Source organism: Rattus norvegicus, chromosome 7 (assembly GCF_021556685.1).
Source record: "Rattus norvegicus strain SHRSP/BbbUtx chromosome 7, alternate assembly SHRSP_T2T, whole genome shotgun sequence".
In the NCBI taxonomy this organism is placed as follows: domain Eukaryota; kingdom Metazoa; phylum Chordata; class Mammalia; order Rodentia; family Muridae; genus Rattus; species Rattus norvegicus.
Window position 1 is genome coordinate 61,761,387 of NC_141540.1, and position 18,154 is coordinate 61,779,540.

Here is an 18,154-nt window from a genome sequence, read left to right on the forward strand (position 1 = left end):
TTGGATTTGAAGTTGGGATTTCAACTACTGATTTGTGTCCTTTACCATTTAGAAGTCACCCATGAAGGTTGGTGACAACATGAATCTTGACGGATTAGATCCTGACACTTCTACTCATGGGGATCAGCATATTTCACCCTAAAAGATGCCAGTTGGACTTAAGAATTACTTTGAGCTCAATACAACTGAAGAACAACAGACAAACTAGCTCCCTACCTCCTCTCTCAAACCAAAGAAGTCCATAACTTACCACTCCTAAGGACTTACTTAACCTTTTGTCCTTCCCCTTCCCGTTTCCTGGCAACGCTGTTGGTTAAAATCTCTGCTGGTTGCTGGCTTCTTTGCACCTTTCATTTTTCTTACGTAGCTCAATTTCTTCCCATGTGAAGGCCTCTATATCTCTGTATAGATAGATATAGAGTATATAGTATAGGTATAGACATAGGTATAGACATATATGTTTCTCTTATTGATAATCTCTTGTCAGTTTGGTATGCAGGGCTCAGCTGCTGGACTGGGGAAGATACAGAATCATTCCTCCTCCACTCAGTCTGTACAATCTGCCCACACAAAGTCTAGTATATCATGTATATCTTCAATTAGAGTTTAATTTTGACAAAAGCACACCAGTAAGTTAGTAGTTTCCAAACCAACCACAGAGTAGGTATAAATGAATGAGTCCTCACAGACTTTTCCAGAAATTGCATTCACAGTACTCGTGAATCTAATGCACTTGCCTGCCCAGTTGATCTCTCCCAATCCAGTTGGCAGATGGTTTCAGAAAGGATGGAGGAATGTTTCTTGGTTACAAGAAAAAGGTGAGAGATCTGTGTTGGGGTAAGAATGAAACAGCCAGAGTTGGGGTCAATCTAAGGCCAGTGGAAAAATTCCACCACAAACATCCAAGGAAAAGACCCCTCCTTTCAAGAAGGAGTAGAGCCAGCTTAGTTCCTGGAACAACTGCAAGTCAACTATCAGACAAAGCCACCTGTGACTCCCCAACTGACCCCCTTGGAAAATCCCTGACGATCCATGACCACGAGTCAGTTTGAAGGTCACTTCACCCCACCAATAGTACACTACCTATTGTTTGATTCTGCCCTTATCAAAGGTATATAACTCCCTGTTAGAGTCTGCTCAGGGTTGTCTCCCTCTCGAAGCAGGGGCGACCCCAGCACGCTGGAATAATAAAACTCCTCTTGCTTTTGCACCGATCACCACCTCTGTGAGTCTCATTCAAGGGGTCCTGGTAGAGATCCAACTCTAACCTCATGGGAAGAGTGCCTCAGGGTTATCAGGAATGCCCATCACCCTGAGTAGTTATTACTCTGGAGAGAGAGGTGACAAGACAGTGCTGCCATGACATATCAAAGACATTCACAAGGATGACCTACAGTTTAAAAAGAAAAAAAAAAAAAACTCACCCTGTGAACTTAAGGGTGTCAGGTCTCAAACCTGGGACAAAAAGCTTAGGTGCCTATTTAAGATATCAAAGCAGGGGGCTGGGGATTTAGCTCAGTGGTAGAGCGCTTAGGAAGCACAAGGCCCTGGGTTCGGTCCCCAGCTCCGAAAAAAAGAACCAAAAAAAAAAAAAAAAGATATCAAAGCAGATCTGGCCACCAGGTTCTCCCATTTATCCGTCAGTCCCTGGCTGTTAGAGTATGGCTGGCATACCTCACCCACTATCCTAAACTTCTCCAGCCCAGAGGCTAGGCTGCCTTTCTCCCAGCTTCCCTTTCCTATACAATCCATCCTTTTTGCTGCACTGGTCCTTTTTTCTCCTTTAGGTCTACACTTCACCCTCTTGGCCAGTCTCTTGGTCCAGGCCTCTTCTGGTTGGTGACTCCTCTTAGGCTCTCCCTCCTCTTCTCTGTTCACAAGGCCCAGTTCAGACTGATCATGTTCACTCCGGCCTCTCCCAGATGTCTCTGCCTCTGATCATGCTCTCCCTGCCTCTGACTATGCTCTCCCTGCTTCTGACTATGCTCTCCCTGCTTCTGACTATGCTCTCCCTTTTATCTACATTAACCTTCTCCTCCACCATACCTAGGCGCAGTTGTGTCCTTTGCTGTTTTATTTTTTTATTTTTCATTCAAAAGGTGAAGTGCACAACCAGGTCCATGATTCCCCTCACAAACACCTCTGTTGTTCCCTTGCTGTTCATGTTTTTCCTGTTTAGTGGGTGACTAGCAGGAGTCTTTTTTCGGTATCTCTCCTGGCTCCGTTATTCATTGGCTTCTTAGAGCCTTCTTCCCTTGGATGCTTCTGGCAGTTCAGTTTGTAAAAGCATCGGTTTATTCTGAGGCCTCTTTCAGAAACCCCAGTGAGGTGTTAAAGATCCAGCAACAGGGCTATTTCTGACCCTAATTTCAATCTCCGTTTATATGTTAGATTTCTTATTTCTGGCTGCAGGCTGTTCACAGAGAGGGAGGTGTGAGCAGAGGTCACACATGCTCTAGTTCTGCTCCCAGAAGCCTCCCCGAGGGTACAGAAAACCCCATCTCCAAGTCTCTGGCGATGTCTCTTACAAATCTCTCTGTGCCAGTCAAGAGAAAAACAACTGGGATTTTTGCTGTAAGATGCCAGTCTCATGAGTGACTGTATCCTTATCAAAGATCCCCACTGGAACTCTTCTGTGCTACCTGCTTATGCTCATTCCACTGTAAGCCAGTGCAGCAGTACACTGATTGGACAATTTAGGGTAATTTAGAATTACAGCTAAGCTCCTTTCTGATTCCTGACTCAAAAGTTACAAAGATAATAAACGCCCTGTGTTGTTTTAAATTGCCAAATTCTGAGGTAATTATGTGGAGAATACAGTGCCCTTTTTTGCTTTCCTTGTTTAAAGAATGCTATATATTAAAAAGAAAATACCTCCTTATTTTTTATTGTACCTTTTGGGTTTTTTATTTGTTTGTTTGTTTTTGTTTTTGTTTTTTTGTTTTTTTGTTTTTTTTTTTTGGTTTTTTTTTTGAGGCCGAGTTTCTCTGTGTAGCCTTGGTTGTCCTGTCCTGGAACTTATTCTGTAGACCAGGCTGGCCTTGAACTCAAAGCAATACACCTGCCTCTGCCTCCCAAGTGCTGGACTTAAAGGTATGCACCACCACTATCTGGCTGCAACTTTTCACTTAAAGGCTCATCTCAGTGTCTATTTATGATGTGCTAATTTCTAGGGATAGCTTTGTCCCAGGCTCTGTGCCAAGAGAATAATGCTCTAAGTTCTGAAGGATGTGAAGTGGTGTTGAACAAAGAACTCTCAGGTAAACAAGCAAACAAACAAAGAATTGACTGGTAACTGGGACTTACTTCTTGCTGTTTTTGTGATTAGAGGTCAGATCATCAGTGAGATATATTTCTTGAGATGAAGAGGTAAGGAAGAACCTACTAGTCAGCGGTCATATAGCATACGATACATTCTTAAAATAATAAGAGATGTGTACGAATTTATATGGTACCTGGAAGGAGCAAGTGGTTGATTCTTGAAGCAAGAATAATGGACAAGGCATGGGCAAGTTTCTCAAGATGGAGGAGAACATAGGAAGTGACATGTATAAAGGAGGTAATTAGACTAGAGAGTCATCCATCCATCCATTCATAAGTGCAGAATGAATGAAAAGAAAATCTGCCAACTCTGTCCTACTTTCATGAATCCTACAATCTCCCGGGTAAGGTAAAACTAGACAGACAAGTAAGTAACAGAAATACCAATAGAAACTAGAGAGGAAAAATGCAGAATAAAGGAAAACAAGGTAAGTCCACTTGCATGAATGGTTACAAAATGCTTCTGGGGAGACTCATTATTTTAGCTAGAACCGACAGATGAGAAGAGTCAGATGTGCAAATACAATAAGTCAGCACCAAACGATGCAACAGGACCACAGGCCCTGGCAAAAACTGAGTGTACTTGTACTCAAGGCTATATGGGACGAATGTTGGGATATCAGGAAACAGCTGTAATGTGCTCTGATATGTTCCAGAACAAGTTGCCCAAGGCAGATTGTTATTCTTCAAGTCGTCTGATATTTATCAGACTTTTTTTTTCTGTCGATGTCTGTTTTAAAGTTAGAAACAGAGACGTAAGCATGTATCAGAGATATTGCCATATAGAAAGGGCTTCGGGAAAGTAAAGGCCAGAAAAATTAGAGCAGCAATAGGTGAACACAAGGATGAGTAGGCTGGAAATCCCAACTGAGATCATAATTAAAGCCAGAGAAAGGATGAGACCAGAGAAAGACTGTGGAGACAATATGCCTCTGATATTAATTGGCTAATAGTCTATGCACCCCACAGCAGGTCAGTGAGTGTTTCATTGGTTATACTCTATAGCCAACTGTGACAAGGACAGATGGGTTAGTAGGTCCAGAAAGACTTCTTCAAGAACAAATCAACGTCATCTGAATCATGGATTTGATTCTTACTCCCTCACAGTCTGTCTGGCCTAGACATCCTCCTACTGTGTTCTCATGGCCAGTCAAGTATTATGTCAGCTATACATCTTAGAAATGGAGTGTGTGTGTGTGTGTGTGTGTGTGTGTGTGTGTGTGTGTGTGTGTGTGTTTTCTCATTTCTGTGACAAAACAATACTTGACAAAAAACAACCAGAGGAATTGTGGGTTTCCCTTGGCTCACAGGTCTAGAGGATAACATGATAGAGAAAGCATAACAGATGGCAGGTGCTTGGGGCAGCAGTCAGGAAGTAAGGAGAGAAGAATGCTGATGCTCTGCCCCTTAATCCTTTTAAGTTGGTCTGAGACCCTGGCCCACAAGATGGAGCTGCCAACGTTTAAGATCAACCTTCCTACCCCAGTTAACCTAATCTAGAAACTCTCACAGAAGTGCTCTGAGATTTCTCTCCAAGATCCTGGGATGTTGACAGTCGACATTAACCATCGATGGGCTATGGCTATGGGGGGAGGGGGTCAGCTTCATTGCATCAGGCTGTAAGATGCTACATAACCTCAGCTCCCCATCCCAGTCCCAGAAATCCTTGCCTGGATTCTACCAGGAGTCTTGCTCTCAATGATGTATGTAGAGTACAAAGGATCCGGTACAGGGGCTGCTTCCACGAGGCCATACTAAGCTTAGAGCAGATTCAAGTCCAGTAACGTCCACTCACTAAAAGGACCAAGTGTCCATAGGTGTGACTCATGTCCTGTTATGTGACTCACAGGCAATGTAGAACTGGGCAAAGTGGAAAGAAGGTTCCTCTTCAGATGAGGAGAATTGTGTGCAGTGTCCTCGGCACTGACTTTGAGGCACAAGACACCTTTACTTACCGTGAGCAAGGACTGGCATTTAATCAGGCACATCCTGTGACGTCAGCTCCGACCCTACATGCTTTGACTTTATCTCATTAACTCTTGCTGCCCATGAACATGAATGCTAGACCTCTTGGAGGTTGCTGTATTTTTGACCTTTAATTATCCCTGACTTTTACAAGAAGAAAAGCATTCCTCTCACACTTCAAACACCTCCAAATCCTCCGCAGACTCGGGGTGGTCTTGTTTGAATTTATCATCACTTCTAAATGCTGTGTGCCAGCTTAGATCCTAATTGGATGCTTTCTAAACTGTCTTGTGGTGCTTGGAGGATGGCGCTCATCAATACTTGGAAGTGTTTTGGGAGAGTAAGTTACCCTGGGTCAGAGACTTGCTAATGAGACATGGATACACTTTATATAGTTCAAACATCTTTTGGACTAATGTAGGAACGTTGCCTCTTTTAGGGGATGCATTAACCATGCAAAAAGTACCTCAGTCATTTGCAATGTTCTAGGAGGAGTGGACAAAGAGGACAGTGCTCTTTGGATTCCATGTCTAAGAAAAGGAAGAATGCCAGTAATTGCTCTTCGTCAAAGAGATGACTTATCTTTTAATAATTCTGGAAATTGCTAAGTACAGAGAGGCCAAACATTTCAATAACGTCAGTGTGTGTATTAGGTCTGAACAAAGTATGGAATTTGGGAATATCTGTTCTTATAAAAATAGATATCAGAGGGTTTTTTTTTTAAAGTTTGAGTTCTAGAAATAAAATGAGCTAATGATAGAACTTCAGAAAAGGGCAAAACTCTACTGGTCTTTTACCTTGGTAGGGACTAAGCAAGAAGAACCAGAGAGCCAAAGGCACAGAATTTTATCCCCCATAATCTGTTTTGAGGCCATTACTTTCCATTTCTATTGAAATCGATCTGTGCCATCACTGCGGTCACCACAGTCATCATCACCATTATAGTTCCTGTTCACCGACAAAGCCGTGCACCAATGTCTTACACACTCACTTGGTCCTAAGGATCGGGTAACAGTACCTCAGCATCAGCACCACTTCATAATTGAGATGTCTGTAGAAACAGGCTGACTTGCCCCAGAGCACACACCAGCAACCAAGGAGAGGCCAGGTACCAAGTTCAGAATCCCATCTTCTACCCCAGTTCTTAAAGAATTACTCCCAAGAGGTGTGGCGGTGGATGCCTGTGATCCCGAGCTTTGGGCAGTGGAGGGAGGAACATCACACTTGAAGCCAGCCTCAGCTACCTATCAATTATAAGGACAGTCTGAGCAACACAAGATACTCATTGTCAAAACAAAATTTAAAGAACACCCTAAACAAACATACAAACCCAAGCCAACACGTATCCCCACGTTCTAGAAGACATTCTTCCATTACAGGTGGAATGTATTTTAACATCTCTGCCTTATTTCCTCAGTAGCTTTAGTCAGCACCACACAGTGGGTGCCATTATAGCATTTCAATCCAGCTGTGCTATAGCAGACTCTTCCTTCTCTCTTCCCAGCACAACCATTCCCTCCTGTGATGGTTTGTATACGCTTGGCCCAGGGAGTGGCACTATTAGAAGGTGTGGTCTTGTTGGAGGAGGTGTGTCACTGTGGGGGTGGGCTTGGAGACCATCCTCCTAGCTGCCTGGGGATGTTCAGTCTGTTCCTGGCTTCCTTCAGATGAAGATGTAGGGCTCTCAGCTCCTCCTGCACCATGCCTGCCTGGATGCTGCCATGCTCCTGCCTTGATGATAATGGACTGAACTGCTGTAAGCCATCCCCAATTAAATGTTGTCCTTTATAAGACTTACATTGGACATTGTGTCTGTTCACAGCAATAAGACCCTAAGGCACCACCCCTTACCTCTTTCCTCTTCTTCTGTATTTTTTTTTTTTTTTGGTTCTTTTTTTCGGAGCTGGGGACCGAACTTCTTCTGTATTTTTATTTTGTACCACTACCCCCATCGTTCCTTAGCCTCTATTTTTATCCTCTTTGCCTCCCTTCTAGTTTCTTAGGCTTTACCCATACCTGTGCCATTTGCATGTGGCATAGACCTTACAGGTTAGAATCTGCATATGAGAGAGCACCTACGTTTTTGTCTTTCTGAGTCCGGGTCAGGCCACTGGATATTATCCTTCCCAGATTCATCCATTTTCCTGAATACTTCATGATGTCCACTTTTCTTTCCAGATGAACAAGATCCCCCTGTGTAAATGCACTACATTCTAATTATGTGTGCATCTGTTGATGGACATCTAGGTTAGTTCTGTTTTTTTGCTCATGACTACAGCGGCAACTGGCAGGTGAAGAACTCTGGACACAGACATAAAAACAAACCGACAGATCACATTGCACACATCCTTTACGTAGCCCAACTCTGCTGGCTGTCCCTGACATCCTGCCTGAGGAAGCCCTATTCCTTGCCCTCCTGAAGTATCTTACTCCAGCAGAAGAATAGAGTTCCCCCTCCCCTCATCCATCCTCTCTGCTTTTTTTTTTTTTTTTTTTTTTTTGGTTCTTTTTTTCGGAGCTGGGGACCGAACCCAGGGCCTTGCGCTTCCTAGGCAAGCGCTCTACCACTGAGCTAAATCCCCAACCCCCATCCTCTCTGCTTGTATGAAAATAACTGATTAAGTCGATTTTAATCATTAAATTAACTCAGGTGAGGTAGTTTAATTAACTTTAATTTTTTTGGAGAATGAAATAATGGGAGGAACCTCTGATTGGCCAGTCATATCCAGCAGGCTGTGTGAAGAACAGAACGAGAGAAAATAAAATGAGCATAGAGCAGCTGTAGGTGACACAGCTTTGGCCATCTCTGCCTGTGCCTGAAGCTCGCCTGCTTCTGGAATCCAATAGCCCAAGATCCGATTACTAGCCAGTCTTTCTCAAACTCCTCATTAAGTTTATTTTTCTTCTTTTCGTTTCATTTTCCTCAAGACATGGTTTCTCTGTGTAGCCCTGGCTGCCCTGGAACTTGCTATGTATCCCAGGCTGGCCTCGAACTCAGAGCTGGCTGCCGTCGCCTCTTGAGTGCTGGGATTAAAGGTATGTGCCAGAGTCAAGCCTCATTATTATTGACTCTACACCGGGACTCAGCTCAGAACGGACTAGAGGAAGGGTGTTCTATTTCAACTTAAATTCATTTTTCGAGGTGGCTGCCGTAAAACTGAAGTGCAGAGACACAGGCCACACCCGAGGGCTGCTGGCTGAAGAATTAGGACCCAAGCTCTCTCTCTCTTAGTTATTTTCAAGTGAAGTGATTGAAAGAATAGGCACTTGTAATCTAATGATTTTTTTAAAAAAATATTTATTAAATGTATCTGTTCAGTGGGGGCACAGGCATGTGCCACGGTGTGTGTGAGGAGCAGGGGGCCGAGTGGGCAACTTGAAGTAGATTCTCTTGTTTCATCATGAGGATCTAAGAATCAAACTCAGGTCCTCAGGATACTGAGCCACATCTCCAACCTGCTGCTACTGTTTTAATGAAATTATATCTCTAATGCTATGATCATCCTTTTTTAAAAAAATAATTTATTTTATGTGCCTTGGTGTTTTATCCGCATGCATGTCTATGTGAGGGCATCAGGTCCCCCAGAACTGGAGTTACAGATAGTTGTGAGCTGCCATGTGGGTGCTAGGAATAGAATCCTGGTCCTCTGGAAGAGCAGTCAATGCTCTTAACCTACAAAGCCATCTCTCCAGCCCTCTATATGTTTTTAGTGAAACTATATTGTTAATGCTGTGGTCAACTTTAAATGCTGCCACCACTACCCGAAATGCAGCAGGGTGCTGAGAACTTAAGTTCAGGTGTTGGTAATAAAACAAACACACACACCAAGAGCGTATGGAAAATTTTATTTTATATATACCTTCCAGGGAGATACAGCAGGCTCCTAAGCGGGTCCATAAATGGCTTCGCTGACTTAACTCTTATTGTTCATGAGGTTAGGCTTGAGTGAGCATTGTTACAGACAGCCCAGGGTGTATGGGATTTCAGCTTCCTACTGTGGCCAAAGAAGACCCACTGGCCGTCCAACAGCTTGTAAAACCAGTGTGGACTGTGGGGGTGAAGTGAGGCTCCAAGGTATGTGCTGACATCGAGTGTTACATTTCTCTGTTATTACAGTGAGGCGAACTATATGCCCAGCCTAGAACAGCTTCCATCATTCCTGAGGCAACCTATTCTACAGAGTTGTGCCCGAAGACAGGCAGCAGATAGCCTGGAATATCCCTCAGATTTTCAGAGTTGCATGGAGTAGTCTGGCATTGATTTCCTAGAGCTCAAAATAGGGGCCACAGAAACAGACTACAGCATCCCTTCCCAGAGAGGAGATTGGTGAGGTAGCCAAGAAGGCCTTGCTTCCGGCCATGCCTGCTCCATCATTATGGGCTGTTATTTCTCTCTGTCTCTTTGCATGTTTCCTTTACTGCTAATTCCCTTCTTTCTTTGCTTTAGCAATAGAGACTCCCTCCCCCTGCCCCTGGAGCCTTTGTAGGGTTTGTGTCTATCTGCAGAGCAGGTTCAAGCATTCCTGAAAACTGCAGTAAGTATGGCTAGCCAGCACTGCACTATGGGGACGAACGGTGGTAAAATGTCCTCAAGGGCAATAGCTTTGATCTCAACATCCTTCTTTTCCAGGCTAGGGGCTACAGATGCTCCTTTGGGACAGCATCAACCGTGAGAGAAAGACAGGTCCACAAATCTCAGACTGCTTTGCCTACCCACCCTCAACTTATCAACTACCTCCGGATGGCTACAGAAAAAATAAACTTACTTCTTACATAAACCATCCTATCTGGGGGGTTTGTGTTAAAGCAGTTTGGTCCCTTTTCTGACTTAAGGCAGGAGAGGGGAGATAGGTAGATAGATAGATAGATAGATAGATAGATAGATAGATAGATGATAAATAGGTAGATGATAGATAGATAAGATGATTGATAGATGAAAGATATAGGTAGATGATAGATAGATAGATAGATAGATAGATGATAAATAGGTAGATGATAGATAGATAAGATGATTGATAGATGAAAGATATAGGTAGATGATAGATAGATAGATAGATATGATAGATAGGAAATCGATAAATGATACAGATGATAAACAGATGATAGATACATAGATGATAGATATAGATAGACAATAGACAGATAGATACATAGATATATGATAGATAGATGATAAATAGGTAGATGATAGATAAGATGATTGATAGATGAAAGATATAGGTAGATGATAGATAGAAAACATTAAAGTCAAGCTTATCTTTATCAACCCCCTCCCCTTACTTTAAATAAGAAGATGGAACTAGCTATAAACAACACATGAAAACTACTACATGTGACTTCATGGATTCAGTGTGTTTATCCTGTTCCCAAAACCCACCTGCAGCATACAGCTGCATGCGTGCTCTTTGGGCTTGAATGGACACATGCAGTTAATATAAATCATGAGTATCAAACTGACAAATGAAAACTCAAGTTGACTACAACGTCCGCCTTTTATTCCAGCACAGACGTAAGTCCACGGGTGCTTAAGGTTTCTGTATTCTTTGTCATCAGTAAATCAGAGATGATTGGACAGCATACAAACAGACTTCACCACCCCCTGTGTGATGCCAACAGGATGATTTTCTCTGGTTCCTGGTCTCACGGTACCCGGCGCTTCAGAATAGTTCTATGTTGCTAAGACAACAAGGATACTGCAAAAGAAAGCGGATCTGAAGTCAAGGCCCTGAAGCAGCCTCAAAGGATGTCATAAATAGTGCCCGCACGCCAGGCCTTATTCGAGGTGAAACCTGCAACCTCTGAGTTAAGGAGAAAAGAAAACACTGTGTTCTTCCAGTGTCTCTTCAGAGGACGGAGGCTCTTCTCAGCCTCCACTCTAAGCTGAGAGAACAGTGATGTGCGGATGTGAGGGAAGGCAGTCACCCTCCACTTTTGTTTCCAGAACCCCGGGAGCCTCTCCTTAAATCCCAACTTCACTCAAAGGGTAGCACATCTGCAGGGCTAGAAGAACGCCAAGGCCAATGTTAAGTTGTTCTCTTCCCTGAAAATACTCATCTCATCTGTGTGAGGCTTGGTTTGGGTGGTAAAGAGGGGCGGGCAGGGGCAGGGGGATTGAAACTCCTGGTTGGTATTTGAAACTCAGTCTATGAACAGATGCAAAGATGATGCACTCTCTCTCTCTCTCTTTTTTTTTTTTTTTTTTAAGTCAGGGTGTCACCACATAGCTCTGGCTGTCTGTCCTAGAACTCCCAGTGTAGACCAGGACGGCCTTGAACACAGAGAGATCCATATGTGCTACCACTCCTGCCTTTGCCGCACCTCTGAAGGTACAGGAAGCCCAGCAGTGGAGTGAGTCAGGCTGCATCCTAGCTCTGTGTGAGCAAACTGAACGCCCGCTACAGTCATCCTGCTATAACACCAGAACACCGGGGCGAGGACCAAGGCAAGGGAAATCAGATGCCTGAGCTGACTTTGTTAAAGGAAAACAACATTTAACTATAAACTGAAGCCTGTCCTTCATGTCCTGTACATTCTACTGCACAGAGATAAACATCTGCTGAAAAGAGGAGGAGGAGGAGGAGGAGGAGGAGGAGGAGGAAGAGGAGGGGAGAAAGAGGAGGAGGAGGAGGAGGAAGAGGAGGGGAGAAAGAGGAGGAGGAGAGGGGAATGAGGAGGGGGGAGGAGGAGGAAGAGAAGGAGGAGGAAGAGAAAGAGGAGGATGAGGATGAGGAGGAGGATGAGGAGGAGGAGGGGGAAGAGAAGGAGGAGGAGGAGGATGAGAAGGAGGGGGAGGAGGAGGAAGAGAAGGAGGAGGAGGAAGAGGAGGAGGAGGAGGAAGAGGAGGAGGAGAGGGGAATGAGGAGGGGGAGGAGGAGGAAGAGAAGGAGGAGGAAGAGAAAGAGGAGGAGGAGGAGGAAGAGAAGGAGGAAGAGAAAGAGGAGGAGGATGAGGAGGAGGAGGAGGAAGAGAAAGAGGAGGAGGAGGGGGGGGAGGAGGAGGGGGAGGAGGAGGACAAGGAGGAGAAAGAGAAAGAGGAGGAGGAGGAGGAAGAAGAGGAGGAGGAGGAGGAAGAAGAGGGGAAGGAGGAGGGGGAGGAGGAGGAGGAGGAGGAAGAGAAAGAGGAGGAGGAGGAGGAGGAGGACAAGGAGGAGGAAGAGAAGGAGGAGGAAGAGAAAGAAGAGGAGGAGGAGGAGGAAGTGGAGGAGGAGGGGGAGGAGGAGGGGGAGGAGGAAGTGGAGGAGGAGGGGGAGGAGGAGGGGGAGGAGGAAGGGAAGGAGGAGGGGGAGGAGGAGGAAGGGAAGGAGGAGGGGGAGGAGGAGGGGGAGGAGGAGGAGACAGCAGCAGCGGCGGCTGGGAATGCAGCTCACTGGTCCAGAACTTGTCTAGCATGTGCAACACCCTTGTTCTGCTCCCTAGCACTTCAGATGAGTGAATAAACAGCAGGAACAGATACATAAGAACTCTGTGTCCCCAGAGTGAGGACAAGCCTTCTTCAGAATCATGTCCCTCTCACAAAGTCATCAGGCCAGAAACACAAAGGGAGGTGGAGGGTGGTATTTTCTCAGTCTTTGAAGGAAAGAGACAGACGTGGCTGCAGGATGAGCTACCCCTGTAGAATTCCTTTTCAAGTAGGAGTCAAGATACTGTACGTGCTCATGGAAACCAAGGGTTATGTCTTAAGGTCAATGGTTCTGTAGATTCTAATGCTCACCCTCGAGTAAGGGTTTAATCTAGCAGAATCAAGTGAAAACCCTCCACCACCCCCCCCTTTCAATGCCCCAATGATCTAAGCATGGAAAGAAAATAGAGAAGAACACAGAACACTGTCTTTTAATATTTGTGAGGAGCATAAGTCATAATGGTTTGTATACTACACTATACAAATAATAGACTGTAACTTTCCAAGGGAAACCGACTTCTTAGAGGGTTTCCCAAACAGTCACTCCATAGAGCTAAGAGCTTGACCCTTTAGCCATTGCTACAGCACACGGGATACAAGCAACAAGTTCCCCAGTCTTCCAGCTGTGCCTGCTTCTGCTGCCGTTGAGGGAGGGGCCTCTTGGAGGCCTTTTGTGGCCCCTTCCATCTCCTGCGCCACCAAATGTGGGCTCTGCAGGGTAGGCGAGTGCCCATGAGGCAGCCTCTGGTCTTGGCTTCCCACAATCCTCCTCCCCGTTAAGAGAACTTGCGTTTCTTCATGGCTTCTGCCTTGACTGCCAGGCTCTTGGCACAGATGGTGAGGACCACGATGAGGACACCCACCACAAACGCCACCACCGGCCAGAGGAAGCAGTGCAGGAGGACAATCTCGTCATGTGTGCGCTGCAGGAGAACGTCCTCTGGTCTGCAAGAGAGTGGAGGACAGGAAAGGAAGACCAGTCAGTCTCTCAGCCCAGCACACTATACACCCTGCGGACAAGTGCTCTCTGATCCCGGGGGAGTAATCACCCGTGAGAGTGACGACTCTGATTGCAGACACCACACCAGTCTGCTCCAAACCCATTTCCGAAAGCTGTGAGCTCTCGAATCAAGTCATTGATGCAAATTTGCACATCACTTATGATATCATTTGCATGCTGCAAAATGTCAGAAGTGTAGTGTCCTTTTGCTGTTGTTTTCCTGGATCCCGAATGGCTTCCCCTTTCCTTCCTTATCCTTTAATCCCACTGGCCAATGGGCTTGGGTGAGGCTAATGTTACTGATGGGTGGGCATTCTCCAACAAACCTAAACTCCACCTGTTATCTTCAAGACCTGGGCTACCACTCATTTAAGTTTGGATCTTTTTCCCTCTCCTGTAAGAAACCACAGAAATGTGGCGTTACCGTGGTGGTCTGTCATTCTGCACCCATCTGTTGTTAACTTCTTGCTGCTGCTGAAGAGCCTGCCTGTGTGGTGGCCTTATTGTCCATGTGAAGTTTAAAGAGACCGTATGCCCGGGTCTGAAGGAGTAGCGGCCAAGGCCCCAGAATAACCCAGGCACAAGACAGTCAGAGTCACGTCCAGAGACCTTGCAATCTGCTAGGCCAGCAGCGAGTGCCACAGCGCTCTCTCCCCAGTTACAGCTGCCCACGGCTGCCAGACGACCCAAAGCGTGCAAGAGAAGGTCCAACCCGTCTCTCAGGACGCTCTTTCTGGAAAACCCTACTCTACACTCTTAAAGCTCTTGATACTTCGAAGAGGAGTTCTATTTTCTTCATCATCGAGGTCAGATGTGCAGCAACATGAAAGCACTTGGCACCAAGCAACCATGCACTGGAAACTGATGGTATGGAAAACAAAAGAAAGGGGACCGGGGTTCTTATTGCTATAGTAACTGCATGTGTGATTTGCATAAGCAATGTGGTTCTTATAACCAATTCCCCGGTGAAATGCTTCTTTTGTATTCTTTCTCCAGTCGTTACTTAGGATGGTACTGAATGCCATTATCACAACATGAAACAAGCCAGTGAAACAGCTCCTACGAGGGAGGCTGGGACCACCGCACACAGAGCACAGGCTGGAGAAAAGGAGGAAACGGGCAGGAGAGAAGAAAGCAACTGGAAACTGTTGGATCCATAAGCTTGTTTTCCTCAGAAACTTTCTAGAATTCCATCTCCTGGTTCCTGGGCAACCCTTATGTTTTAGAGCTTTAAGTGACAAAATAAAGTGACTCATTTGAGCTGAATTTGAACCACTTCAGCAAATCCTTCTTTAGAGGTAGGGAAAAAAAATGTTATCATACACATTTCCTTAAAAACCATGCATGTCTCATTCTACTTAAGACAGTTCTAACGTGCTCCACAATCTCCTTGGATAGGAAAAACAAATTTCGCGGGTCACTGGTCACTTGGTCACATGATTTACTGAGATCACTTAAATTTACTGAGATCACTTTAAATTGCTTCTTCTGGCCTAAGTTTCACTCATTACAGCTGGGCTTACAGTACCTTAACTGAAGGCACTCTCCTGCCTCAGTTTATCTCTTTCCTCCAGGTTGACTGGCCCCAAACTCTTTGGCTTAGAATTCATTTTCCTCCTGGTAGTTATGTGGTGGAACTGAAGAGGAACTCTGTAGAGGGATTTCCATTCAGAACATGGCTGCCCTGGCATGAGATCACCTCCAAAGACCTTCTATGTCTGTGTGATCCGACTGGAGTAACAGACACACCTTTAATCCCAAGAGACAGAGGCAAACAGATTTCTGAGTCTAAGGCCATCTGTGTATAAAGCAAGTTTCTGGTAAAGAAAAGCTTAGGTCGAGGTGTGCGGTACATGTCTTTAATCCCAAACAAGGAAGGTAAAGTCAGTTTGTAGAAGGAAGCACCCATGTTTGAAAGTGATGTCTAATTGAGTGGCAGACAAAGTGATGAATCAGAGAGAGATTTGACAGAATGGGTAATGCCCAACTCTCACAAGAAGAGAGCAGAAAGGAAGCTACTTAAGGGGGAGACAGACAGTACAGGAGGAGAGAGTACAGTACAGGAATAGAGCAGAGTTTGTGGAGAGCAGCACAGTAGAGTTGAGAGGGAGAGTGGAGCAGCACAGTGAGGGAGAAGGAGGCAGTTTTACTGGGAGGAGTTTTACAGAGACAGACCGAAGAGAGAACAAGCTAGACACAGGTAAAGACAAAACGAACCAGAGAATGAGAAGGCACCAGAATATTAGAAAAGATTGCTGGAGTTAGTTTGAAGCCAAGTTGAGCAATTCAGAGGCCTAGAGAAAAGCCAGATTGAACCAGTCAGCTTGGAGAGGCATTTGAGTCAGAACAGCTGAGTTGAAGCAGCCAGCCAGAGCTCAGAAAGAGCTAGACAGGGTGAGCTTATTCAGCAGTGAGCCTCAGAGGCTGAAAACATTCTAGACCTAAATTAGATTGTACAGAGGCTGGAAACTTCCAGGACTAGGCCTCGGTGAGCAGACAGAGGCAGTAAGCCCCCGAGACAACAATTACAACAGGAGAATAAATTACTTTTACAGAACTCTTAAAATGAGAGACAAAAAAATAAAAATAAAAAAAAAAAAGGCACGATTACTCTGTGCCTGAGGACCTTTGAAGAAGCAAGCAAGAAGGTCCTTTCGGAGGAGTCAGGAATTGTCATGGCAAGCATGACCATAAGTATCATAAAAGAGGAACCTTGGGAAACACCCGAGTGCGGCTGCGAAAGAACGCTGTGGTGGTGATGACATCACCTTTGTTGTCTCACTGTTTTCCTCCTGAGCACATGCTACCTGCCAGGTACTATGGCGGGGCCACATCATCCTCTTTCATCCTGTTTGAAAGGGAGCAGTGGAAGGTGTTAGTTTGCCTAAACTCACACAATCTAAAGTGATGGCATCATGATTGGAAACCACATCTGTGTGACTTTTTTTTAAGCTGTGTTATTTACCTTTAAGCCAGCTTTTCTCAGACTAGATCCATGCGGGACTTATCTCAAGTCTTTGTTCAGCTTTCTCAGGGACCCCAGAAGTCTTCTAGGGACTCTGGAGGGTAAATCCATTTATATGTGCGCAAGAAGCATGCAGAAGTTTAGTAATGAGAGAATGTAGATTGTACCACATTTAGCCATTTTCTAGACTATTGGAAGCTAATTGATACTTAGGTCCTGGTGATTTTCCAACCCTCTGTGAGTCTATGTAGCACACTTGTGAATGTTTACTATGTATCTTAGAGATCTAAGATAGAACACACACACACACACACACACACACACACACACAGAGAGAGAGAGAGAGAGAGAGAGAGAGAGAGAGAGAGAGAGAGAGACAGACAGACAGACAGACAGACAGACAGACAGACAGCAAGGCCAGAGGCTAAGACTTGGAAATTCAGACCACAGTGTGGAATTTGCCATTGGAGGACCTTGGTTTGAATTGACAGCAGGATGCCCTCTAGGCTAGCCTTAATGCTAATCAAATGAGATAAAAAACAAAATAAAACAAAAAACACAGTTTAGGAGTAAATATAGAATTTTCATCTTAAATATAGAAAATATTTAGTTGACTTTGTCTCATCAACTAGAGAAGGTTATGGTACCTGTCCTGTTGGCCAGGGAGAATTACCAAATTCTCAACAGGAAGTGGGGCATCTCAGTTGGTAAAGTGCCCCAGAACCTGTGTAAAAGCTGGACTTGTGCTGAATTAGCAGGCTGAAGGTGGAGGCAAGTGGATTCCCGATCTCACTGGCCCGTCAGTGGGTTCTGGCTTCAGTAAGAGACTCGGTCCCCAAAGACAAGACACACGTCTTTAATCCCAGCACCCTGGGAGCAGAGCCAGGGCCATCTCTGTGAGTATGAGGCCAGCCTCACATTATGACTTTCAGAGGAAGCAACAAGGTAACCAGCAATAGTGGAAGACACCTAACATCAACATGAACGCACACGCATACATACATACACACACACACACACACTACACACACACACACACACACACACACACACACACACACACACACACGCTCATGCACCCACATGCACAGACACATACACCTGACCCATGCACACATACCATACCTTAAATGGCATTGTAATTTATGAATGTGATATTATGGACACTTTACCAACCAAGAGACAAGATGACCCACTTAAAAAAGCTCTCTGTGAGATCCTCCAGGGAACAGAAACCTTTCAAGATTGTCAGGAGTCCTCCTCATTCCCCTGAGCACAGGATTGTTCTTATCATGGAAACTGCTACAATGTTAAAATTTTGACCCACTTTAGCAAGACAATAAGACTTCCTTCTGCCAGACTAAGCTCCTCTCACCTTGCCTTGTCCATCTTGTACATTGGGAGTTGATCTTAATACATTCTCCCACCCATTGTCCTCACCTTGGATACTGGGTGTTGAACCTATGGCCTTGCAAGGTCATGTGCACACTCTATTCTTACACAG

At 45.0% G+C, this 18,154-nt stretch overlaps 1 protein-coding gene across 1 annotated transcript in view; it reads right to left on the reverse strand.

Moving 5' to 3' along the window:
- Nucleotides 1-13,100: 13,100 nt before the first annotated feature.
- Nucleotides 13,101-18,154, reverse strand: part of Kcnmb4 (potassium calcium-activated channel subfamily M regulatory beta subunit 4) — a 52,934-nt gene continuing 47,880 nt past the window's right edge. The window contains exon 3 of the mRNA NM_023960.2: nt 13,101-13,630. Within this exon, the coding sequence (NP_076450.1) occupies nt 13,462-13,630 (169 nt within the window). The 3' untranslated portion in view covers nt 13,101-13,461. The remainder of the gene's footprint in view (nt 13,631-18,154) is intronic.